Source organism: Athalia rosae, chromosome 4, assembly GCF_917208135.1.
Source record: "Athalia rosae chromosome 4, iyAthRosa1.1, whole genome shotgun sequence".
Lineage (NCBI taxonomy): Eukaryota > Metazoa > Arthropoda > Insecta > Hymenoptera > Athaliidae > Athalia > Athalia rosae.
The window spans coordinates 14,692,769-14,720,279 of NC_064029.1; the positions used below are offsets into that span (position 1 = coordinate 14,692,769).

A 27,511-nucleotide genomic window follows, 5' to 3' on the forward strand; every position below is an offset into this window, starting at 1 on the left:
TGACCATCGGATTCGATCGGGAATAAATCCGAGAGAGAAACAGAACGCTTCGGATCTTGTTGTCTTGAATTTCGTCGAACCGAAGAACGCCAAGATCATCGCGGAGATATCATGGCCCGGGTGAACCGTCGTGCGAAGTCAGAGGCTGATCGATCGGCTTGTGGTTTTCGTTAACGTTCCATACGGTGGCACCGACGATGGAAAATCGTCGAATCGAATCGACTCCGAATAAAATCCGGACGGATCGTCGTAGGAGGAGAGCAAAAATTCAGGTGATACTCGAAATACGCGGCGGATCGTGATCCGTACGGCGAAATGTTCACGGAACGATAAAATTGAGGGAAATTGATTAGAATCGCGGTCGTTTTTCCGTAAGCGTTGTTCGTATGGTGTAAAATTTTCAACGCGTCGCACGTTGCCGGTTTATAAAATTATCGTGCGTAGAGCTCGAGCCCCCGGGGGTTCTGGTTCCCCGACTTTTGTGTGCGTTACGCACCTAGTCTACGTGCAGGACAAGGGATAGAGCGGTCGAGATATGGCACCTACGGGCGTATGGTATATACAAGCGAATGCAAATGATTTCCACTTCCTGCAACTCGTTTCAATATATTTATACACAACATCGTGTGCGCGACGTTGCATCGCGCGACGTTACTCCGCTTTTTACAAGCTACGCGGTGTTTGGATTTTATAAAAACTCGCGCAGCGCGCGGAAAATATCGCGAGACACGGATGTTCGAATGGAAGCGAAATAATACTCCCGAGTCGCCGAAAAGAGAGGTGTGAAAAATCATAGCTATTCGACGTCCGCCCGGCGTCACGTTTCACTCGTCGGTTAGCCCACCTCGTAATTATCCCGTCGTCCTCGCGGTTACGTCGCCGGGTGGAAACGACCTTGTCGCAAAGTCTGAAACAGCTGTTCGCAAGGTTGGCGTGTTCCGAACCCCCGGTGTACGAAATCGTCAGATTCTACCGGACGACGACTACCGATAGCGTTCGAACGAATTTCTCTCCTCCCAGTTTCCGCGCAAATTTATTTTGCCATCGGAACCCCCGAACTCGAATATCCTCTTGATTGCAGACCTCGTCAACGAAACACCGCACGTGCAGAAATTCCGTTAACGTCCTCTGCCTAGGTGTTACGAAATACCGTCTATTGTCAACCGCAACTGGCAAATTCAAACGCTAGAAACACGTTACGGAATCAAGTTTATAGCCTCCGGATCGATGCAGGAGGAGCTGAGTAAAATAAAACGGAACGAAACGAAATGAAAAAGAGACGAAGAAGAAGGGAAAAGGAAAAAAAACTCACCGTCGAACGGAGTGTCACGCCTTAGGGGTCGCGTCCAATCCTCCGTTCGATCGTAGAAAGAATCAAGAGTACGGGGCGCGAATATTTTAAGGAAGTTCACCCGTTACAGCCGGTCGCCGCATTCGCGCCGCCGTTCGTTCCTGATAAATAAATATTTCGATTCTCCCGCAGTTTTGACTGTTTTTTTTTTTTTTTTTTTTTTCTTTCTCCTGACCGACGCCGATCCCCGAAAGCACGTACGTACGTCGAAGGAATACCACGCGGACGATACGCGTACGCGAGCGGGTATACGCCGATCGAATTTCACGCGTCGTTTGCATGCCCCGTGGAACCGGGGACGGGTGCATCAGCGATGATCGTCACGGGTCCAGGAAGTTATTCGGCAAGAATTTTTGTCCGAAGTATTATAATGGTGTACGTATACAGGACGGGGGACGAAGTCTTGTCGTGGGTTGAGGCCGCGGCTACACGTGGAGCCGGTCAAGCGAGGCTGGACGATATTTGATCGACCTCCCTGGTGGGGGATTCATCAACAAGGCATTGAACCCGGGGGGGGGGGGGGTATACTCTCCGCGGCCCGGCGAAGAATCAGATGGTCTTAAGATAGAGTTAAGACGAATTTTAAGCGCGAGCGTCAACTCTTGGCTTGGCGCTCACGCCGCAGGAATGCCGACGACAGTCGTACACGCCACTCTCACCGAACACACGGTGAATAATTACGAAAACATCACTCGCCCGACGAACGCGCAGCACGCGACGACACCCGACGAAGACTACCCTCGCCCTATCCTCGACAAAGATCCGAATATCGTACTCGAATATTTCGCGATGCGCGAAGGAAAAAAAACTCGGAAAATAGTACACCGGTTTCACAGATCTTTGTAACAGCGTGAAATTTTCGCCCGCAAATTTCAATGACTCGATCATCGAATTTATCGTAAACGACAGAACGCAATCATTTCTATAAATATAATCGAATCGTTGCGACTGTACGGAGAAAGGAAGATGCGGGATAAGAAGAGGTCAAATAAAATAGAAAAAAGAGGGACGGAGAACGAAGGAGAAAAAGACGGAGAGACCGACATCGAAAGAAGGAAAGAAAGAAAGAAAGAAAGAAAAAAAAAAGATCTAAACGTGTATCGATGTACGAGTATCCGGCAGCCACGTCAGTATCCCGCGTCGAAAAGAGCCCCGGAGTCTTTCGAGTTACGAACTGCCCCTCGAGATACGAGCTCGCCGATACAAAGGTCCGGTGATTTTTTATTCTCTTTTCCGATTCGCGCGTAACGTATCGTCGAGTCCGTCCGTCGGTTATACGGGGGCCGACGGGTGATCGCGAAAGCCCGACGTCTCGGGTGAGAAGAGAGAGAAAAAAAAAATAAATAAATAACGGAGAGGAAAGACAAATAAAAGAGAAAACAAAAAGAAGGGTCGGTGAATTTCGCTCTAAAATAACCGTCTAATAATGCAACGCGGAACAAGTTATTCTCGTAGTTGAGCCCCCCCTGACTCGGTCAAGTCTCGTTTGTGGTCGGTTTTACTTTAGCGACATACATTGGGACAGGGCATGGATATCGCTGTACGACTCGCGGACTTTCCCTCGCGCCCGTACGTACGTACAACGTGTACGTACGTGGGTGAGAGATGGACGGCGAGATCTCCTCCGTCGCTCCCGCTCGTGCGAAGCGGACCGAGAAAAGAAGAAATGGGAAATGAAATGAAATAAGATAAAAGGAAAGAAAAGAAGAAAAGAAGAAAAGAAAAAAGAAAAAAAAAACAACAACCAAGAGAGAAAGGGAGCGGCGAAACGCGACTGCGAGTATCAGACCGGAGGGCTGCGAGGGCTGCGGGAGTGGAAACGGAGATAAAGAGAGAAAGCGATGAGCCACCGCGTTACGCGAACGAAGACAACGGCTAGAAATGGAACCTCGCGCATTTCTGAACAGCCGAGGCATGTGCTTATATGCAGATGCTTTTATTGCGATATACGTGTACCCGTACCGGGGCTCGTCTTGGCCCAGTTGAAAACCGGTTGAAATAATTGCTCGGCTGTGATCGTTTTCCCTTCCGTAATTCTTTGCTCTTAACTCAACGTACGTTTATCCCAAAATCTCGTCCACGTTACACGTATATCATCTCGGATACGAAGATCGACGATCTAAAAATCTTACCCGTCTTCTTCGATTTCTCCTATTTCTTCTCTTTCTTTCGTTCAACAATTTTCTGCGAGCGGTTGGGGGAAAAAATAAAATTCGCCGGAGTGAAACTCGATCGAACGATCGCGCCGAATCGTTCGCGATCAATTTACCTCGTGGTATTACAGTCTCGCGCCAATAGGTCTTAGAGAGTGCATTACGTATACCCAGGCCTGCAGTCGGGTACTTCGAACCAGACCAGCAGCCTCTTCCGCATATACGGACGAGATATCTTACGCCTGCCTAACCCGATGCATAACCCATAAGGCATTAGAGCGCGCTCTCCTTACGCAACCTTATTAAAGCCCGTGCAGCTTACGGACGCCGCGTGGTTCCGAACGTTGAAACGAGCGAAACGTATAGAGATAGATACGCCTTAGCGCTACGGAGAACCCACGAGAAATAATTTCACAAGATGAAACCGTTAACGAATGTTAACTCCGACTTTAGCCGCCGATTTACGCGATATCATTAGAACCCCCCCGAGGGCGACCGATCGGAGATCCTCGTTAATATTCCAGCGGAGACGATTCGACATTTGGCGATACACACATACGACACGTATGTAACTCTACCTCGGAGCAGTCGAGTGGCGTTCCATGGGATGAAGAGCGGACGGCAGAAAGTTATCGGACCCCGCCGTTCCCGATTCATCAAAATTTGAACGGTTCCTATCCAACCGTCTAGACGCCCGCAGACCTCGTCTATGAAACCCTAAATTATTTTCGAGCCTTTGGTTTTTCGGACTATAGCGATTAATTTTCCACGTGCATTCGCCGTACGTGTTTCGTTCGACGGGATATCGACGGAACGAGGAGGGGCCGACGGGGAGGTCTGATTTTTTTATTTATTTATTTATTTATTTTTTTTTTTTTGCCCGTTGAATACGATCGTAACGAGAACGATCGTGAGGACATCGTTTGTCCGAACGGGGGGGGGGGGGGGGTTTCTTTGTTGCTAGGTTGAAATAGTCGACCGGTATCTCCCGTTGAAGCCGCGTTATGGGTGTGGCTATGAATCCATGGGAAATGGCAGAGCCGAGCGAGCGAGAGATGTACGGATGAAAAGGAGATAGTAAAAGCAACATCATGGATCTGATTGCCGACACGGCGTTTCATGACAAAGGGTCATTTTATACGTTAGACGAGCCCACTTTTCCAACCCCGGAACGCTGAGCGAGCTTTCCCCGCTTTCAACTCAACTTTTTTTCCCTCCCGAACGCTCTGGAAAAAATCCGGAAAATTTCTCCCCTCGCGGAATTTTTGGCTAAAAAATGAAATTGACGAAAACTGGGGGGAGGGGTGATCGAAGCTTCGCGAATCTGGAGTTTGGTGCCACCGGCAGCTACGGAGAAGATGGAGCCGGGTGTCGTGTTCTCTAGGGTTAAATAAATCAAATCTGAAACCCGGAAACCTTAGAACTATCCGCTCCGGCTATACGGCGGTGACGTCACGGACTGGTTGTGTGTACAGCGAGAAGATACGTGTGTGTAGATTTTATACTTCTGTACCACCTTATACTTCGTCCGAGAGTCTGCGCTGCAGCCGATCCAGGAAACATCTGCCACTGGCAAGCCGCCGACAAAATCAATGAAATAAAATGAGACGCGGATTAAGGTGGGAGAAAAAGCGAATTACACGTTCGCGACGGCTGTGCGTATACCGTGCAGGCCGTGTACACTTTTATACGAAAAAGGACAGACGGAGAATAAGGAGAGAAAAACTTTACCGTAAATGATATCGCATATTGCGCAACGACGCGCCAAAGGTGGAAGGTAGTGCTTCGACTCTCTTGTTACACGTGCGTTGGTACGACACAACCCCGTGTTGTTATTACAATAGCCGTACTTTTAACAACGTGCGCTCCGCGACGATCATTCGAGATACTCGACCGAGATCGTCGTTTCCTTTTTTTTTCTCTCCGTCGTCGTACAAAACTCGCTGCAATTAACAGCGGACAACCGATTTTATCCAACGATTCATAATTGGATCAGGTTTTTGGAAAACAGGTTATCGAATTCGAGCGATCGTCGAGTAGGGAGGAAATGTCCGACGCTCGATAATTCTAATTCGTATAGCTCGGAGGCTTGATAAGTGAGCTTCCTTGTTCCCTCGGCCATTTCGAGCGATGTTTTTCAAGGCCCAGGAACTCGGAGAAACCGATACACGAAACGCGGATGGGCGTTGTCTTGAGAATCGCGACCACCCTCCGCGCAAGTCGTAAACGATTAAATACATGTATATTTCTTTTTTATTTTCTCGAGGATTTTAACCGGGAATGATGAAAGCCAGAAGCTCCAAAAAAGAAAATATAATCCGGCAGCATTTAATTTCAAAGATATCGTTATTATATCTCGCGCTCGGATTCCACTCGACACCCGCACTACTCGTCGGTTGTCTGTGTGTGTCTGTATATATAACGTGGGTTTCGAATTACCGAGTCCTGTAACGTCTGGATTTTACTTAGCGAAGTACATTTGTTCAATAAACTGACGCGGCTATCGTCCAGTAGTTCCTTTTAATAACGGACGAAAATCGTAGTACGGAATATATATCCCAGTTTCCCATTCCACCCTATGCGATGGGTCGATGCATTGCAGTTGCCGGATTCGAGGTTTTCCGGGCACTCGGCCAGCATCGGAAAGTCGATAACACCTTCGAGTTTAATAACACTTGCGTGACCAAAAACTCATCCGTTCGAGGATCATTATATGGTAAAAAGGTGGCTAATTTTTCCCTACCACATCCTGACCAACGAACGCGCCCAACCTGCGTCCGCGGAACCCGACGATCCCCCCCGCCCCCCTATAGCACGAATACTTCCTCTGAATTAAATCAAAAATTGCGTACCCAACATCCTTCGCATTTTTGTTTTTTTTTTTTTGAGTAATCGAGAAATCAGCGTCCTTTTTTTGCGTCTCATCGACCGACGAGGAGACGATTCGCTACAAGGAGCAGGACGACGTCGTGACCGAATACACATAGTGGAGCATTTCATTTCGATTTCAACCTCCCATTAGTTTCGCGTTCGCTTTATTTCTATCCTCTAGCGATAAAAATGCGCGTGTGCTCCGGTATAGAAAGCGTTCTACATAAAGCTAAAGGTAATTTTCTCCTCTGGAAATAAATGTGGTTGGGAAAAGAAAAAAACAGATTGTGCGAATGCAATTTTTTGACCGTACAATTATAGTACGTTCGGCGAAAATGCTCATCCGTCGCTTTATACCGCCTGTATCCGATCTATCCGGTGAATATATATATATATTTATTATAAATTTACTAACGAGATAGCGCGCGAAACTTGAGGATCGATAACTTTACTGTTCTCCTCTGTAGCCGATCTGTGGAACTGCAGCGGGGCCCAACTTGTAGAATAGAAAGTGCGTTTTGTAGGAGCTTAAGCCAGGATTAATATCCGTATATTCACCGATACAGATCTTTACTGTACGTATAAGCTATACCGCTCTACCTCCAACGGAATCAAGCTCGCGAGATTCTTTACAGAGTCGTACGAACGTGAAGTCGCGCTAGTCCGAGAGGGATGCCGATATTTTCCCATGTTCAGTATCATATAATTAGCCGGTTACATAACCGTGTAACACGCGTACATAAATGTCCAGGGATATATACACGCGTATTATATATTTATGGTAAGGTGGACGCCGTCGTTAAAAACTGGTAAGATCGGTTCGGCAGGATGTGAGAGACGCGGTCTCTGACAATCTGATTTTGTTCGACGGATCGCTTCTTTAATAATAATCGCTACAAACGATCGTCGCGGATATCGTTACAAGGGTGTTGAATGTTCATTCTTTTCGCAACCCTGTAGCTACGCTACAGAAAATATCCGACGCTTCGCGATTGTAAACGACGAATCATCGAGAAACCAAAAAATCGAATCGAATAAAAGGAAAAAGGATGTAAAAAAAAAAAAAAATCCATCAATTTCCCAACCGTTTGCATCGGTCGACCGACGACGAACCGTTCGTTGCGGCGCGCCGTTGCGCGCGATGACCATAAACTGTTCGAAGTTTGGACGAAAATTTTTTAAACGCATCGGAATGTCAAACTCGTTTGGAGATCGTTGACACCTAGATCTCGTCGTATTTGTAAAGGAAGAAAAAGAAAAAAAAGGATAGAAAAGAAGGAAAGAAAAAAACAAAGAAAAAAAAAGTAAAATAAAATTCTTAAATTCGCTCGTGTTTCCGCATCTCATTCCGAGGCATGCGTGTCGTCGTCGTGTTCTTTCCCAACCCGATCGACGTGACTGACTTCGTTGTATTCGTCGTCGGAGAGCGTTTTTTTTTAAACGAATTCTCTTCTGGTTTCGACGTCGGTATAATCAGAATTCGGTATCGGTCTCGCGGCGTCGCACGAAAATTCGAGTAATTTCGACAGGTGTGGCTGCTGCATCGCCGCAGATCAACTCAAGGTATCGGGCACCGCGTACCCTACGTTTCGGCGGTCGTCCGCAACAATCGTTTACGATTTTTCGCTCACAATCAGTTATTCGCGGTGCAAAATAAACGTTGAACGTACACGGTATAAAATATGTAGGCAGACGTGTTCGCTCGCGTGTGCACAACTCGGCGTACCCTCGTATATATGTAATACCTATACGCTTCGAAGATGAGCTAATGTAAGGCAGTTTAAGGCAGGGTTTAGTTGGGTCGGTTCGACGAGTGAGTCGACGAGGAGCCGGCTCGGGCCGTCCCGGTATCCTTGTGTCGGTGCCTTCGTGTGTTGTGATTCGCAATTTCCTAGAGCATTCACCTTCGAATTACCGTTACTTCGGAGCCGCCATCTTACTTACGCGGTGCTGTCTCTCTAATAACAACACGACACAAACGGGAGAAACGAAAAATTTACGACGATTTATTCAACCGCACCGCGTGCACGAATATTTGGACGTCTAATGGTCAAAAGCTTTCCGTATATATGTATGTATATACTTTACGTGCATTCTTATCCGTTTCGTTATACCCTAATAATCGTTAATTACGTGCAGCCGAAATTGCGCAAGAAGATCCAAAAGTATCGCGTCTCCTTTCGTGTCCATACCTTTTGCCACGGTAATCGATTTCCGAATATGCGAACGAAATAAAACACACACCCGAATTTGCAAATCGTTTCGTTTTTACCATACAGACGATAAAATTCGACGATAACACAGCCAATTACGTCGGCACGAATGACGACGAAAATATTGCCGGGAATAGCGTGCTGTGGTTTATTATTCGGATCAGATTGACGGACATTGGACCTTATAAAACGATCGATTCGCGAACCCGACCCCCCACGAATATCGCGAGGCCCCCGATATAATTGATGCTCGTTGAAAAAAAATATTTTCCAATTGTACGAAAGAAAAAAAACAACGAGTAATCGATGACTCGTCGTTCGTAAAAATTTTCGAGCATAATTAACTACGGGCATTAATCTTTCGCAGGAATTTCATTTTGTCGCGGTGCTGAATACCTCATAGGATGTAACGGACACCTCAATTTTTAGATTTATCCGAGCGAGGATCGTACGGACGTATATACCTGGAACGACGTTCCTCTATACGTTATCCTGTGTATATACGTAAAAAAAAAAAAAAAGAAAATATCTAGGTAATATTTATACACACAGAGAGACATAGAAACTAGCGTCCATAGAAAGCCTCGTATATATGACGTTAAATTTATAGATTTGGGATTTGCGAGAGATTTACGCTCGTGCACGAGCCCCAGTCGGCGCATTTGGTATACCTGTGCCGCGTATACCTATACATCGATCCATCTCTCCCCTCCCTCCCCCCCCATCCCCCCCCCCCCCCCGCGTCTCTCTCAGCGGCAAACGAACGATAGATCACGACGATGGGAAGATATAATATCAGTAATATAACTACGGAGTGCAACTACGAATACATATTACAGATTCGCCATACGATCCCGAACGAGAGAGGTAGGAGGTATCGCGGATTCTTCTGACTTCGCATAGACCGAGGGGGAGGGCGGGCGATCGTTTTGCACGTCTTATTACATATCGCCTAGTGAAAGTGCAACGATTTTTAAACGTTTCCCTACCCACGCGAGAACTAGCGCGAAAATTTTTCCACACCGCTCTGTTTCACATCGATGAAAAATATCCTCAGCGCAGTACATACATAATTCACCCATGGAAAGATTGATGCATAATTTTTTGTTAACCGTGACACGAAAATTTTCAGATATCTTTCTTTTTCAATTCCTGCACGATCCCACGTGCGAATTCACTTATCTCACACGAACGTGGTATACCGTAGGTCTGAAGCGTCGATTACAATGGCGTGAAAATTCATGACTCTCGGATGGTTACAGTTAGTTTAAAAATTGCTTGGCCTTTTCTTCTTTTTTTTCTTTTTGTTTTTTTTTTTTTCTGTCGTTGCTTCGTTCATCCGTTCGACGCGACGACAGGATTAACGAGTGAGCGGAACGGTAATAATGAGAGAAAAAGAGAGCAGAGACTGCGAGATGAGAGAATAAGATTGCGATAAGAGCGATACGTATTATAATGACAATTATAATGTACGGATTGTTGGCGAAGAGGCACCGGTGCATTGTTCCTCCGTACCGAGCTTTTCCGTTAATGGTTATAATTGCCCGTGAGGGCGATGCGCCTCCAGTTGTTACGTTGCATCTTACTTTGCCATTATGAATTATGCATAACCGTTCGACCGTTCGTCCGCCTCTCTTTCTTTCCCCTACTTTCGTACACGCCATTGAAGAAAAAAAAAAAAAAAAAAAAAAAAGAATATGTAGAAGAAAAAAAATCGTAAAAAAGCGAAAAAAAAAACAGAGACGAAGAAAGACTGTACCGCATACGCACCTATGTACATCAAGCGCACTTCCGCGAATCTCGCGAACGCTGTTGGCCGAAAAGAAGAAGAGATGAGGAAAAAAAAAAAAAAAATTCGATACCCCGACGAATTTCAATCGAAGATTCGGGTCTTCGGTAAAACCAGCGAACGATACACGTCGTTCGAAGAAATATGAATGAAATAATTTTCGTAGTAGTTTTTCCACGCGCGATCAAGAGCCTCGATCTATATGGAGTAGCTAATTAGCGGACTAACAATTATCCAATTAATTCAGATAATTAAACAGTTGCACAACGTGGTATTATGTACACCGGTCGTGGCAATGAACTCTATCTGCCGAGTCTTTTCTCACGTGTCGCCTGAGTTATAAAATATAATACACAGATTAATAAAAAGGATAGCCTTACTGGAAAAAAAAAAAAAAAAAAAAAGAAATCAACAGAAAAAAGATCATTCTTTCACTCGCGCGTATGAGATTCGCGTGAAGCTACGCTACGTACATTATAATCACGCTGCATACATCTAGTTTTTTCTCATTCGCGGTAGATATAATACCTCGTTTTCTATCCCATTACCTTTTTATTACCAGTATTTAATATCGGCGCTCGATTTTCACAAGAGAACCGCGATGCGGATCCGATTGATTTTGATTTTTTCATCCGCCCTGTATTTTCCCTTCACTTTTTTTTCACCGCAGAAAAGCCGGAGGTCCGACCTTCGGGACCCGTCAGCCATCCGACTCCGCGCGTACGTGTGTACGCGTTCCCGTTATCGCTTCGGGTTAATCATTCCGATGCGTGCGATAGACTTTTCTCCGTGTCATCGCGACGCCCGCGTTATACACATACCGCAGTTTACAACGTACGTGAAAACTGAAATTGCCTCACTTGCGACGGAGATTGTAAAAGTTTTGTTCGATTTGTACGTCGATGCGTGTTAACGAAGATCCCGTCGTAGCTGTACCCTGTTACATACGTACACTTGGAAAAAGAAAAGGCGAGGAAAGAGTAGAGAGAAAAAAAAGGAAAAAACAAAAAAAAAGAATTGATGAACGTTCGATACTCGGTGCAGAAAGTGATACAAAGACTCTCCGTGACTCTCCGGTGTAGACTTCCCGGTGAACGAGTAGAGGCACTAGGTATTAATAGTCAATTATAGCTGAACGTCGAGACGCCGACGCTTTTAACTAGCACCACGATCTGCACCTTTATGCTGTAGGCTTCGCTGCAGGTTACGTTGACGTTTCCGTATGTTTCATCACGTAACACCTGTTTCTCTCCTCTCGGGCCCTTTGCAGAACATGGATATTATGGATCCTACGTCGCCGTCTAGCGCTCTACCGTTTCTTTTTTTTCATTTCCGATAATTACCCATTCTGTTTGGTTCCTTTTTTTAAAAAAAAAAAAAAAAAAAAAAAAAATACGAATTCGCCCGCGTTAAATATGATGTAATTTTCTGCGGGTGCGCCGATTCAAGTATTACTCCAAGTGTACGAGAAAAAATCGTGGCGTGGGTGTAGAGTGAAACGTGAAACGCACTTTCAGCACGTTATGATAGCCCATAGTTATTTTACACCGTTCGCAATTAAGCCGGCGGTTTCAGGTGAAAAATAATCAAACAAGTAATGATATAAATATAAAGTATCATACGTAGGTAGAAAAGTAGCGATGAGAGGATATGGGAGACAGAGTTAAAGTTTATATGTACGTATGTAGCGTACGCAGAGGTAGAGGAGACTCGACGGTGATCGTAACATATTAGAGCTATAAGTTACGTCAGTGCATACGTACAGTTTAACAGGGTAGATGGATAGAGATAAGCATGGGTGGGTGATGGAGGCTAGAAAGTGCATTGGGAAAGTCTGTACAAGCGGTGGAGAACGTGGAGCGATATATACGTTGGTATAAATGTAATAATAAATTATTCTCTCTCTCGGGAGAGTTAGCTTGTAAGACTCCGGGTTAGCCGTTCCTCGACAAGACTCTCGTATACCGTACAGAACCTACGGCGAGCAGATATCCATCCGATATACATACGTATACAAGGCTCGGTAAAATTCCTCCTACAATTAGACGTACGAATGCAGGCGGTTATATTCGACGCGAACGCGAACGACGACTTTTTTCACCGATAACCAGATGCGCGCATCACCGACTCGTTATTATTAACTTATAGAAATTATCTCGACGGAACTAACTCGTTACCATTTCGTTCGTTTTTCCCAACCCGATTGCAGCTGGTCTCTCATCATCATCTTCTCCCAAAAAAAAAAAAAAAATGCTTTCGACGAGAAAATTCGAAAGGCGCGAGCGGCGGGAAGGCGGTGATTCGGCGTGCGATATCGAGCGCGAGTCGCCTAGTTGGGGGGGAAAGTTTAGCTTTTAGCTTCGATATAACAATATATAAGTATTACGTCCGAGGCGAGTTAAAGACGGCCGTATACCTGGATAGAACGGCACTCCTCGTTCGGCAGGCGGTACTTGATAATGAAGCGAAGGGTGCGGCTTTTCCTGGCACAGTGTTTCTTCGCGAGGGTACGAATTCCGACACGTTTCCACACTAGAGGCACACTCGCACAGTGCACTTTGCGCGAAATGAAATAAAATAAAGAAAAAAGAAAACGAAAAAAAGTTAAAGAAAATAACAACGTGAAATAAAACCCGAACGGTGACACGCGGTGAGCGAGGGGGGGGGGGGTAACTCCGGAGGATCGTACGAACGTAACTTGAATATCAATGCAAATACGATGACCCGAGAAAATGTATGCGGTGACGAGGCTTCCTTGTAAATAAGGGTGCTCGCTACGCCAACTGTTCTTTAATTCGACCTTCAACTATCGACCTACCGACTAGTCATTCGCCAATTGAATCTTAATTCTTCGCCTAGTTCGTCGCCAATAACGACGGGATAAGATCTGCTTTTTTTCCCCTTCGGAGGTGACGCGTGCTTCCGAAAGGACCACCGGATAACTTAGGCCACGCAGACGAACTTCCCGGGTACAGGGTATAGACATAATAACACGTTTACGCGATATATATATATATATTATGTACATATTTTTCTCAACGTTCTTGCATAATTTGAAAATATTTTATGCGTTGCGTGTGGCGTGCATTAGATACGCAATGGTATTACATCGGGTGTACAGTATACCCGACGTGTAACCATGTGCGTTACATGGTTGCGGGGCGCTTACATACTCGCACAACTCGCATGTATATATATATATGCGGTTCGGTGTGCGTATGGAAGTATTATAAATAAGTAAAAGAGCGAAGGAGCTCTGTAATGGAGTAGAGGTGTACGGTGCGAGAGAGGGACGGAATATGCAACTATCCGTAAATGTATAATATGCCTAGAAATTCTCGTGGCGAAGCGACGTGGCTGCGCGGAGCCGCGGAGAAGCCGTGCGGTGTGAGACTACGGACTTCGTGGCGGTACGAAGTGAGTACCGCGAGTCCAGAAGTGTTTATTATGATAATGGGCCGCTATTGCCCTCAGGATTCTCACGGTGTCAGTGTCGTTGCTCCGGTACACCCGCGCTGCCCTGGAAACACAGGAAAACTGGAAAACAGGAAAACTGGAAAATTGAAGCGGCGAAGGCCGGGTCCCCCCGGGGGAAACCGGAGAGTTCAACGGCGGGTAGAAGGATGAAAAATTTTTCTTGCGAAAACGGTTCGATCGCGAGGAGGCTGATTGAGGATAACGTGTGCACGGATAATATGCTTTGACACTGTAGCGGTTGACTTGAACTTGCATCGAGTGAAGCCACGGTCGACTGCCCAAGGACAATTGCGATTCTCTGCCTCCTCCTCTCCTCCCCCCCTCCCCCCCTGAGACCCGGAGAAGAGCCCGACGTTCTTCTTCCTTTTCCTCCGCAACTTTTTCCTATGCTTTCAGTCATTTATTCGCATCTCAACGTCCGCCTGCTGTCCGCAACGTGGCGAACGAACTTTCGTTAGAACAATGAATATCCGTTTCTGCGATCGCGCGTTATGAATTCTTTTCATTTCCCCTCCGATCATTTTTATAACCGAAGAATTTTTTTTTTTTTTTTCACACCCCTCGACTACGTCGGAGGAAAGAACTTTTCCACGGCGGTTGCATTTCGTTCGACGAGTACGACGACCGAACGAACATTCGCTAATCGTTGCACACGAGATGCGAAAGCGGGTAAAGTTGCTCCTGCCCCCGTTGTTCGTCGCTACTAATTATAACTAAATACGAGGGGGTAGGGTTAAACGTTCCCCAAATCCTCTTTCGGATCTAGAAAGCACATGGCAAAAGCGCTGAAATTTCAAAGAGAGCAACGTATCGGAAGAGTAAGGGTGCAAAATAGCGGAAGAGTTGAAGAGCGAATAAACGGAAGCTCGGTGAAAATGGAGGGAAGAGAGAAACGGACGAATCTGGAAGGGTCTTTCTACATCGGATTATATCACTACGTGCGTTATCTCCTACCACTTCGGACCACATTGTCGTTTTAGGCTATACAAAAGCTACATTATAAAGTCACTCCGAATCGTGTACGCAAGCCACTTTCCACCGTGTTCGTGTTTTCTCCTAACTACCCCCGAAATATGGGTACTTTGCAAATTTCTATTACCACCGGATGAACGCCGTTACCACGCGTGTGAATGGGACGCTGCGGGGATCGAAACTCCAACGCCGTTCCCTTGAATATAATGAAAAAAAAAAAGGCAAATCAAATGAGACGAGATTCGAAGCAACGATTCGGCGTTTTACCTCGCGTAAAAAAAATTGCTTTTCCCTTTCTTTCTTCGGCAGTGTTCAGGACGTTATTCCCTGCTTATAATATGAAGTCCTGCAACCGTTAAATTAGTCACCCAGCTCACGTGGATTTCAGCAGAAATTTTACCGTCCGTCCGATCCGATCGGACGTGGTCTGTCCGAACGAACGTACGTCGTCGGATCGTAAAAAATTTTTACGCCGAAAGACCCGGGGCGAAAAACAACTCGGCTTGTGGTATTCGACGACTGTTCTCACGCGTCGACACCCTCGGGTATCATCTCCTGATATTCGGAAGGATAACGAGCAATTTTGTGATACGGTTGTTTTCTTTCTTTTTTTGTTTTTTTTTTTTGGTTTCATTTCGTCGAGCGATGATTCGTTCTGCGGGTAATCAATGGTTCTTCGGATTGGGTCGTTAGAAAATATTCGGGGGGTGAATCCGTCGAAGTAGGTACCTCGGGCAAATAATTGCTACCGTCGAGTAGCGCACATCGGTTACGTACATGTATAACTCGTTACACGGGATGCTCGTTAGTCACGACAAAGGTCTAATTAGATTTAGGACAGACCGGACGACGAAAAGCACAGCGCGCGCGCCCCGATGTAACGGGTACGTACGTGCACGTGCGCGGATTCCTGCAGACCCCGAGGGCGCGAGGCGCGCTGAAACGCGATTTTGCACCTGAAATGAAACCTACGGTGCAGCGGGTACGCGGACCGGGGAACCAGGAGCGGGCATCGAATATGCATTAAACCGAGGGGGCGAGGGGGATAAAAAGTACGCCTTCGGGGGTGGAAACGGAAGAAGCAGAGACAGAAACTCGCGTGGGGAACGACGGAAGGCGAAGGGGTGACGTCGGGCATGGCATTATATATTCCACGGGTGAAAATGGCTGCTAAATTAATCATTTTCCATGCCGTATATATACGCTACCCCCGTACGGTAACTTCCGCTCACATGTACGCCTTCCGTTCCTTGTAGCCGCCCACCCACCCATCCACCCTTTCCAGGTAACATGATTTATTATTCAAAACTCTACGACCTGTCCATCGGATCTCGTATTCCAAACTATCACCCGGTGCATCAGCGTCCGCGTTTTTCCCCCCTAATCCTACGGGAGGTGTTTCCGACACTGGTCCCTCTTATTTCCATTCGTATACCATAATCTCGGTGGATTTCTCGTACAAAACGGCTGGAAGAGAAGTCCGAGTCAACGTCGACGTCGACGTCGGATGAATTTACGCGAAGTAGAGAAAGCCGCATGTACGCGATACGATTCAACGCGCCACTCGCGAAGCGAACTCCATACTCCGTGCAAACCGTGGAAGACTATCCGGGGATCATCTGTGCTGCTGGTTGGTTACAAGGGGGAGAAAACGTACCCACATTTATCCTAGCGTTTAGCGGAGGGGTTGGAAATACGGGAGTCGCGTACCAACGTACTTGAGTCGAGGGTTATGACCTAGTTTTTCGGGGGGGGGGGGGGTGGGGTGGAGGGCGGAGGACGGAGGGCGGAGGGACTCGGTATAAAGCCAGCGTTCGCTTCGCGAAGGCCACGAGCTTTGCACGAGGGAGGCGGCGGCGGCGGCGGCGGTTGGGCGGAACTGTAAATGGAGGGAAAACGCTCGAAGCACTCTGGAAAACAAGTTTGGCGCCGAGCTTACCGGGAATTTACGTTGCACCCCCTCTACCCCCGAATCCCCCCCCCCCCCCCGACCCCTTGGGGCGGATGATGTACACCGAAAGAAGGAAACAAAAGCCGGCAACGATCGCTTTTCTGCGATAGTTTTTCGAGAGAAAAACGAGGAGGACGGTCGCTATCGGGAACAACAGCATCGTCCACCGTAACCGAGATGAATTTCTCTATTTACCGCCGGCAATCAATCGACCGAATACATTTCGCGATTACTTTATTCGCTTCCAGCGGTACACGGGGAGGTGAACTTCCCCGTACGGTCGAGTCGAGTCGATGCGTAATCGATCAATCCCGATGATATTAACCGCGATGCAAACTCGACGCCGACGAGATGTTCGTATAAGGAGGAGGGTTGGTTAAGTTTTATCAAGTCGCCGTACCGAAACGACCAATTACCGGAGCCTGGCATCCTCGAGATGAATCTCATGAAAGCCTGAAAACTTGCCGTACCAGGCGGAGACCTCTGTTTATGGATTTCCTCGCTCGCTTACGGAAGACGTACGTACACGTACTTCTGTCTGAGAATCTCTCCGGAATAACGGAATTTTTTTTTTTTTTCCCGCCCATTTCTCTTTTTCCTACCATCTTTCTCTCGATAGCGAAGCGTACGGTAGACGAGGACGAGTACGAGTTCACCGCAAACTCCGAGAAACTAGAAAAAGCTACCGGGCGAGACTTAACCGCGGATTGACGAGTGACGGCCGGCGGATGACATCTCGGTGTCCGGTTTTTAGGAGAATTTACCCCGTGCCGTTGCGTACCGAGGCGATTTAACCGTTTCTGACTATAGTCGCGGAAGCTTCTGCTCCGCGGAGATAAGAACTAGGAGCACTGCTCGAGTTATTCGGCCCCGAAGACAACAACGGTAACTAATTAACCCGAGCGATCTCACTATAACGCCCGTGAGTGTAACGTGTAACGCAGACACGCTCGCGTTATTTGTTCATATACGAATAACGAGGGGAGTAACGGTAGAGGATTTTTCATCGAAGAGAGCGAACGAGGTTCGGATGAAAGAATGAAAAAAAAATGAAAAAAAAACGCAACAGAGAGGGACGAGATATTACAGTCGGTTCCTGTCGCTGTAATGATTATCAACTGCGGTGTCCGGGGGCAGATATCGCTGGTGGACAGAGAAGTCGCGCCACTTTGCACCCCGCGGCTCGTTAGCGAGTCATTACCGAACGAAGGAATGCCCTCGCCTTACCTCGCCTCGCGCATTTTCCTCTCCTCTCCTCTCTCGTCTCCTCGGTGACGATCTTCCGCTTTGTCCGTCCCTCGAGAGGGTGAGCCCGAAAAGAGGGGAAGAAAGTGGGAGCTGGAGGCGAACTTGAAAATCTCGAGGATACCGAAACTTCCCGGTCTCGCCGGTCTACCGCTAAATTGTAAAAAAATGCGACGAAACGGTATTACGCGCGGCGTGTGCGCGATTCCGTCATTTTCTTTCCTATACGTCGTTCCATTCGCTCTTTCTTGTTTCCCTCTTGTAACAGGCGTGCCTTATACCATACCATCCCCCTCCACGACTAAAGTCCGCGCTTCTCGTGCGTCTCTCCGTTTTCTTTTCTATATAACTGTCACGGGCTCGATTACTGTTAACGTCGCAATCCGGTGCGATCGACCAATCAACCACATTCCCTCCTCCCCGCCGGCCGCCGCCGGTTGACGATGCGTTTCCACCGGGGTAAACGCGGTAGACCGGTCGGTACGGAGTTTTCAGACTTTCAGGAGACCGACGATCCCTCTTCCGACACTGAACGTCTTCTCATTTCACTAGTCCCAAGGTTTTTTTTTCCTTAGACTCTTTTTTTGCGACGCCCGGTTGCCAGGAAATTCTCCTCAAACCATAGCGGCTGCGGAGCTACGGAGCTTTTGACATGCCGTTACGCGAAGGATCTTTTTTCCGTTGCGGGAATAACGCGTTGCGAGCGCACGCTTCGATTTTATGAGAAAGAAAGAAGGAGCGTTGTTATTACAGCAAATTTCGACGAGGGACGATAGTTGATTGATTATTTCTGTTTATCGAACAAGTCGATGAATTTCATTATTTTATTGTCTCTGTTATTTCTAACTTGTCACAGAACAACATTACGCAGCGGCGGACTCCAACAGCTCGACACCAGCGAAGAGTTTCGTACCGTGTAAGGTTTGCGGTGACAAGGCCAGCGGCTACCACTACGGAGTTACTAGCTGCGAGGGTTGCAAGGTAAGCGTATACCTTCAATTATCAATCGATCAATTCAATAGAACGCAAACAGATGACACACACTTATCGAACGTCCGTTACATTTTTATCGAGGTCGCAGAAGACGGCGGCAACGATATTCCCCCTGTTATCATCTTCTTATTTTTCAATTTTTCTCCATTTCAAGGACGAAGGTTGTAGGTAGAAATTACCGATATATAATTAGCGCGAAGAAATCGTCGCCAATATCGCGAAAATCGCCGCGCTGGCGGATCCACTTCGCCCCGAACGTAGCGCGAGAAGGATAAATTTCACGTCTGACCTAACGCTGATCGTTCTACTAGCTGCCGTCGTACCACTACTGCCGTTACTACTGCGCGAGATTTTTCGCTCTAGAGAAGACGGAAAAAACTTTACACATTCGGCTATAATATAAGAATATAATTCCACGTCTCTCTTATATCTCCGGTATTTCCGCAAGGTTTTCGACGATTCAGTGGATCTCCCCGTCGAAATCTCGACGGGTTTCAATCGCGTTTCGCGAGTCTAATTGCAGTAATATTGAAATCTTCGGCGAACGTATTTCCGGGAGCGTGTATTCCGTTTTTCCATTCGATCGGATAGGAGATGACGTTATTGATTTACCCCTCTCGGTATACACCCGTCGTGTTTGGATAGTTCAACAGTCAAAAGCTAGAGAGGCCGGAGTAATCGATGGATGTGCATTAGCGTTGTATTTACGCAGAGGTATTAGACACGCGTGCAGAACACCTATCCCCGTTCGGAGTTTGTGTAAGTGACATAATGCACGCTGGTAAAGCATATTATCGGACACCAGATACACCGGTGGCTAGCTAGCTACCTTTCCGTCCGATGACCGTTCTCGCTTGTCCCTCGCACGTACGCTACATTCCGTTAATTAACGCGATTGCGACGATCGACAAACGCGAACGCGTCCTGTGTACGCGGAGGTACGGAAATATCGTATACGCGTGTTACCGTCCCCCAATATTGTATTCCGCTAGTTTGTCGTCCCGGGAGAACCTTTAGGGATTCTCAAGGGATAACGGTAATCATCGAGGCTCCTAGTCGATCGCCAAGTACGATTCGATCCCCGCACGTGTAAAACGCGCGAACGTTATCGCCGGATGTTCGCGGAGTTGTAATGACGTTTGAAAAATTTGAGAGAAAAAAATTTTCCCACGGTTTCCATCGGCGAGGCGAAGACTCGGCCGTTTAATAAACGGGAGTTGTAATGTTTCGCCGGTATGGTCGGACGGCGTTGTGAGTAAAAAATTTTGAAAAAGCACCGTTCCGCGCGACGAACTTCAATGCCGAAAATTCTAAAGACTGAAAACGAAGTTTTCCCTCAGTCTGTGAATTTTGCTAAATTTACCTCAAAGTTGTACCCGAGTTTCCTCGAGTTTTCCCGTACCGCGGAGTTCTTCTTTCGAAACTCCATCTCATAGAAACTATACACCGGAGAATTATTATCGTTCGGATGAAAAGCTTTTTCTCTGATAAAATATACGGGTGAACCGGCGCTCTTTTTATCATCGTGTTCGGACGGTAGTTTTTCCCCCCACCCCAGTTGCTTTATGTATTTTTCAATGTACGAGTTAATCGCGATGTTCGTATCCACGTATATACAGTACATTGTATACATATATACCTGCGTTATACTCATCGCCGATTGCACGCGTTTATGCGTTAAAAAACTAACCAGGTCAACTTTGTCTTCCGCGATACGTACATCGCGTATTTCATACACACACATATAGGTATACACGCGGTCATAACTTTGCTTACGTAAATATTGTTGGATTATTTCCGGAAACGGAATACCTGCAGCGCAGTTATACACCCAACAATTTGTCCACATACCGTTACAAATTATCGCATATATGTGTATAAGTTTCGCGTACACAGGAGACTCGCGGTACACCGTCGTCCGTTCGTCGCTGTATAACGAAAAAACCGAAGAGAAAATAAACGCATAAAATAAAACGAAGAAGGAAAAAAAATTCTCTTCCGGGGTGACAAACTTGTTGGCGCCCTAGCGCTTCCGTAATAAAAAAAATTGGGTGGGTATGTACGGGGATAGAAAAAAAAAACTCTCGAATCATTATGCGAAGTACTCGGTGATCGACGCTTTCCCGCCAGCTACGTTCATCGTGCCAACTTTTTAAGTTGTTTATCGACCAGCCTGCTCCAATGTTCTCCGTTCGACGGTGCATGGTTTGAAACGATATTTCACACGCGAGACCACTTTCGCGAAGCTTTTTTTTTTTTTTTTTTGTTACTCGTAGCAAATTGGGACATCATTTTATCGCTCATACGATCGATCCGGTTGATGAAAAAAGTATCAAAAAAAAAAAAATAATACTCAGGGATCGTTTGGAAGGGCAATAAAAATTCAGCGATAAACTAGATGCGTTTTCGATTAAACTGCGGCAACTGGTGTGCAGCCGGTGTTGTACACACACGGTACGTGCATCGATATCGCGTAAGGTAATTCTGCATTTCCGTGCGTCCGTCGGAATTATGTTTAGCTTGAAATATCGTGGCGTATTGCAATTTCACCGGCACCATTGTTTACCCCATTCAGAGTTGAGAATCTATTGACATTTTCAACCCCAACGTCGGCTCAATTTCAACTCCGACCGCGCGCGCGAGTTGATAAACTTTCATCGCTGTATTCGGATATCCACCCGGAAATACACGAAACTAGAACCGCGGTCCCACCGCCCTTTGCACCCCGATGTTTCACAGGTTGGGAAAAATTATTAGAAACTTCATCGTAGGATATAGTTATAGTCGAAGTTCTAGTTCGCCGACACGTATCCAAGCGTTTTGCGTTTGTCCCCCCCAAATTACACGCTTTGATAGATTTCACGTCTGATTAGGGTTTAGCGTGTATGGGGATGTAACGGAAATATTGAAGGGTGAATTTAGCCTACTTTTTTTTTCGTGATATTCGGAGCCCCACGAACCGTATGGGCGATATATATATATATATCTCTTTCCGAATACGCGATGTGCGCGACGGAGGGATGGAAAAATACAATAAATTTTGCAGCGAGACGATATCGTACTTCCATTTTTCATATCTTATGCACCAGTTGTTTCCGTAGAACAATATAGCCCGGAGCGCCTCGTAGATAAATAAAACTGAATTATGCATAACCTTCTCCGCCCCAACGACTGTAATACAAGAAAGCTTTCTCCGAAGAAAGGACCGTCTACATGCGAAGGAACGACGTGCGGTGACGTTTCTTCACTTCGAGTGAAATTACAAATTATTGATTTCGTTTGTACGATCATGCGGCTGTTGAAAAACATACCCGTACACACATATCATCGTGGTAATGAGAGCGATATGGTGTGTAAAATAAATTAATATTAGATGATCATTTCCCGATATATCCGACAAACCGCGTACCGTATACGCTCGCCACGTCAGCCATCGCTGTTGTATTTTTATATCGATCATAACACGCTAAACAGATACAACTGCCGATAAGAATTGAACATTATGAAAATTGTCTCTGCGTTATGCCGACCTGCTTTACGATCCTACCGAGTAACGCTCGCCGTTCGCACACCGCTCGACACTATCCTTTTATTATTCCTATTTCAAAAATTCATTTTCCTCCAACCGACTCCAATCGCTTGAATTGGATCCTTTTTTTCCCCTCCATGTTAATTTTTCATCAATTTTTGCCCACAGGGATTCTTCAGGCGAAGTATACAGAAACAGATCGAGTACAGGTGTCTGAGAGACGGAAAGTGTCTGGTGATAAGACTGAACAGAAATCGCTGCCAGTATTGCAGATTCAAGAAGTGTCTCGCCGTCGGGATGTCCAGGGATTGTGAGTTGTTCTCATACGCGATTGGTCGTAGTTTCGTAGAAACTGGAATCTTCTCGTCGATATTTCACGTTCATTTTACTATCCGCAGCCGTGAGATACGGGCGCGTGCCGAAACGGTCGCGTGAACGAGGTCAGGAGGAAACAGTGGCTACAACGACAGGGGTCCAGCAGATCACGCCGAGCGGTAACACGCAGCCTCCGACGTCCATTGCCAGGGTACCGGCAGCCGCGGTTGAACCTGATCAATCGGATGCCGACACAAAACAACTCGCCGTTTACGACGTGATTTTAACCGTGTCGCAAGCTCATCACGCCCATTGCGGATTCACGGAGGAATTGACCAGAGGACTGGTACGGAAGCCGATGGTCATGCCGGTAATTGTATTGTCTATTTTAATGCGAATCCAACGCCCCCGAATTCGTCGAATTCGGACCATTCGGTCATGAGATACGATGGAAAACGCATGCGGATCGGATCGACGTTTGAATTTTTTTTACATAACGTTTTTGAATACAGATCATCTTGGACATCAACGTTAACGTCTCTCTCAATTATTTGATTATTCTTTTTTTTTTTGAGTTACAAACAGAATCAATACATTACAAGGATGATGGAAATTCTTTGACAAATATTTCCAATTCCTCTTTTTTCATTAAATTTTTCGATCGTCTTGGAAAAATTCCGGGACTGATATTTTTGCGTTGAAATGATTCGTTAAGCCCGCGAGTCCGGAGGATCCGGAGGCAGCATCTTCGACGGCAGAAGCGGTAGAGTCCCAGAAAATTTGGCTTTGGCAACAATTCGCAGCCAGAGTAACGCCGTCCGTTCAAAGGGTCGTCGAATTCGCGAAGAGAGTACCGGGATTCTGTGACTTGACACAGGACGATCAACTGATACTGATAAAAGTTGGTTTCTTCGAAATCTGGCTAACTCACGTAGCAAAAATGGTCTCCGATTCCTCGATGACCTTCGACGACGGCACCTACATCACCAGACACCAAATGGAACTCATCTACGAGGTGATTGTTCACGATATTCCAAATCTCGAATGATACCATGTTACTCTACCTCCCCCAAAAGGCACGAGATTGATCTTCCACTATCTCTCTCTCTATTTTTTCGCAGCCCGATTTCGTTTCGGCTGTGATACAGTTCGCAGCATCCCTTAACGCTCATCAACTCAGCGATACGGAATTAGGTCTATTCTCCGGGGCTGTACTTCTCGGGGAAAGACCGGGATTGAACGATGTAAAGGCGGTTCAAAGACTGCAGGATAAGCTCCTCGAAGCTCTCCGCGTCCAGGCTGCCAGAAGTCATTCGACCAGCGAAGCGAGCGTGGCCACCAGCGTTGCCCAACGGCTTCCCGAACTTCGAGCCCTCGGCAGTCGTCACGCCAACCTGTTGGACTGGTTCCGAAGGAATTGGCCAAAGCTCAGGCTACCACCGCTGTTCGCCGAAATATTCGACATTCCAAAATGCGAGGAGGACCTCCAGTGAAGTGAGTTTATAACTCCGGCCTGTGCGCTCGCCGAAAGAAAACCGAGATATAAATCCAGAAGAAAAATAGCTACTTGGAGAACGTACGGAGAGGTAAAAACCGCCGAGGTGCTAAGAGTGCCCCGGCGTGTTCGCGGATCCGTTCGACGATCCGTCGAATTTTTCCTCTTGCAGCGAGAGACGTCATCGTAGATACGTATGACGTCCGACCGATCTGTGCGACCGCGTATACGACGCGTCGTTGATTCGTGACGTGAGTTTATTGACCTTCTTCTTTTGATTATTCCAAGAAATATGTTGTCTCGTACAAGGAGATCGATATTGTGGGATGCGATTCTCCGTTTCTACCTAATGCCTCTTTGCTCAATAGATGTCGAGTACGGGCCAATCGCGAGCCGGTGTATGTAACGTATACCTCCGCGCTAAATCTTCTTCGACTATTGTTTCTATCGTAGCGAATAATTTCGAAAAAAAAATAAAAAAAAACAACATTTGTTGGTTGAAAATAATAAAATGAATGAATATCAGTGCAGGGGCGTTTCCGTTTTCGGACAGACGTGGAGTTGTATTGACGAGATTTTTTTTTCTTAAAGCTATTCAGTAGATACCTCGTAAATACTTGTACAAAATACTCAACGCGAAAATTTGCATAATAAGAAGAAGAATGAAAAAAAAAAAAAAAAATAAGTGCAGCGCACGACATGCAGTTATATCAGAACAAAGTGGAGACGAGAATGAGGGAAGGAATTGAAAAAGAGCAAAGTAAATAACAATAAAATAATATAATTAAAATAATCGCGTCGAGAAAGCTCAATTCCAGTGTAATTAATTGTTAATCGATAAATTAATTTTTACAATACGTTTAAGGGATTATTATCGAAGTATACGCAATTTGATGCATCTTGTATCCTGGTTTCAAATTATCAATCATTTCGAAAGCTGAGAAATCTTATGTGAGAAAGATTCAAGAAATATCCGTGACAAAAATCTAAATGGAATCCGCGAGCTTTCCGACCCTGAGCAGAAACCGCAGCTTAAATGACGTTCGTAAGTTTTATTCAAACACTTGGTATTCGGTTATCCTGTTTATCGGACGTAAAACGGTAAACTTTAAAAAGGTTAAATAATTAAGAAAAAAAATTACATGCAGATGCATATTATGTGCAAATTTTAGGACTGTGCTAAATGAATACTCATCCGCGATGATGCGTTGTAACATACCGTTGTTCCAATCGAATGTACGAGTTTGATTGGGAATTTAGATGTAAATTTGATTCGTTGGAACACGGAGTTCAAATCGGAAGCTCACTCGACACATCATTCTAAACTAGAAGGAAAAAAATAAATGAATAAAAAAACCAAAAAAAAATTAAAAAAAAACTTCAAGAGTCTAGACTGAAAACTCTAAGCTCTAAACTCTATACTATAAACTTTGATAAGCGCTATAAACTCTAAAACTCTGAAAAAAAAAAAAAAATTAAAAAAATAAAATACACTACACTCTACAGTCCAACTGTACTACTCAAAAGTTCTATAATATATAAGCTATTAAGGAGATATTAAGTTAACAAATTAATAAATGAGTAAAGAAGGAAGAAAAAAAAACAAGAAATTATATATATATATATCACTTAACATATGAAAAGAAGAACAACAAAGAATAAACAACAAACTTTATTATAGTGAATATCTAAGTTTGAAATGAAGTAGTAGAATTGAATTTTTAAACAAACGAGATGAAAATGGGAAAAAGCAGAAAAAAAGAAAAAAAGAAAGAAAACTAAATAAGTACTAGGATATTCCCGAAGACTTGAGGAATTCCTCTGGAGCGTATAATATAATATATATACACATATAAATAGGTATATATCTATTAGGCGCATGCGCTACGAATCTTGATCTATGCAATCTATTTTTATTACTCGACGTAGAATAGCAAATTACACTAGGATTCACTGCGTTTTTTATCGAAACAATAATTTTTATCGAATCATCAAATTCGCTTCAAGCATTCAAGTTGTATTCGATTCAATGTACGTTTCGGCAAAAATCACAGCCTCTCTTTCATGCTCTGAACACGAATAACTCTCTGACAATGATTAGAATAATGCATAATATTATTATCTATGATGAAATTATTATTACTATCATAAATCGATGGTATCGCCGTCATCTTACATATATAATGAAAAATCATTATTACAATACGTCGTTAAACTATGATTATTATTATTATTATTATTATTATTATTAATAATATTATTATTATTGATATCATCATAATTGTTGTTGTTATTATCATCAATTATTAATCGAACAATTAATTGATCATTTTTATTATAATTATTTCTATTATCGTCATCATCATAATTATTATAATTATTATTAATATTATTGTGATAGAGAATTTAATGTTACATAGGGTTGTACTTAATCAATGATATCATTATTATCTTCACGATATAAAATCTCAATTTTAAGCGCTCACATCAAGTTGTGAATAAACATATCATACCTATCTAATATACATATATATTAAAAAGGATATTACAGTTTAATATACATAATATATTTGTTACTGATAGGTGTTGATTTATCGAGTATCGCGTCATCGACTCCGCATCTGATAGTTAAAGAGACAAATTGTTATATTTTATTGTTGCATCGTCGTTGACTGATGAAGTTTATTTATACGATCGTTAATTTATAATAAATATGTTAATTATTTTTATTTTTTAATTTTCAATTCTCAACGAATATATAATCTCATGAATTGTATTGTTCAAATGAAATAATTTAACTATCAGTCGCGGTGGCGACGTGCTGCAATAAATCTATGCAATAAGTATTTGAAAAAAATAAAAATAAAATAAAATAAAAAGAAAGGAAATTTTTAATTGTAATAATATGTATCGTTTCAGAATCTATACATATAGAAAATAGTCGTATATATGCGGTTAATTATAACTTTTTTCAAAATTTCTAGTCCTGGCTATACTTTTGTCTGTCTTCTTTATTTCTCTGACATTTTTTACCTTCTTATTTAAATTCTTTTTTGTAGTCTCTTCAATCGTTGCGCTGTCGGGGAGTTCTGGAAGTGGTATTAATATGTATTGTCAAATTGAAACGGCCAAATATTTAATTAGCGTATGTATAGTT

General features: G+C 44.7%; 1 protein-coding gene across 4 annotated transcripts in view; it reads left to right on the top strand.

Annotated features, from left to right (window-relative positions):
* The window catches only part of LOC105687628 (ecdysone-induced protein 78C), a 41,936-nt gene extending 16,123 nt beyond the window's left edge, over positions 1 to 25,813 (top strand). For all 4 annotated transcript variants that reach the window (XM_020853281.2, XM_020853282.2, XM_048654340.1 and 1 more), the window contains 5 exons: positions 18,879 to 19,003; positions 22,713 to 22,854; positions 22,943 to 23,229; positions 23,575 to 23,874; positions 23,981 to 25,813. In XM_020853281.2, the coding sequence (XP_020708940.1) occupies positions 18,879 to 19,003; positions 22,713 to 22,854; positions 22,943 to 23,229; positions 23,575 to 23,874; positions 23,981 to 24,352 (1,226 nt within the window). In that variant the 3' untranslated portion in view covers positions 24,353 to 25,813. The remainder of the gene's footprint in view (positions 1 to 18,878; positions 19,004 to 22,712; positions 22,855 to 22,942; positions 23,230 to 23,574; positions 23,875 to 23,980) is intronic.
* Positions 25,814 to 27,511: the final 1,698 nt, after the last annotated feature.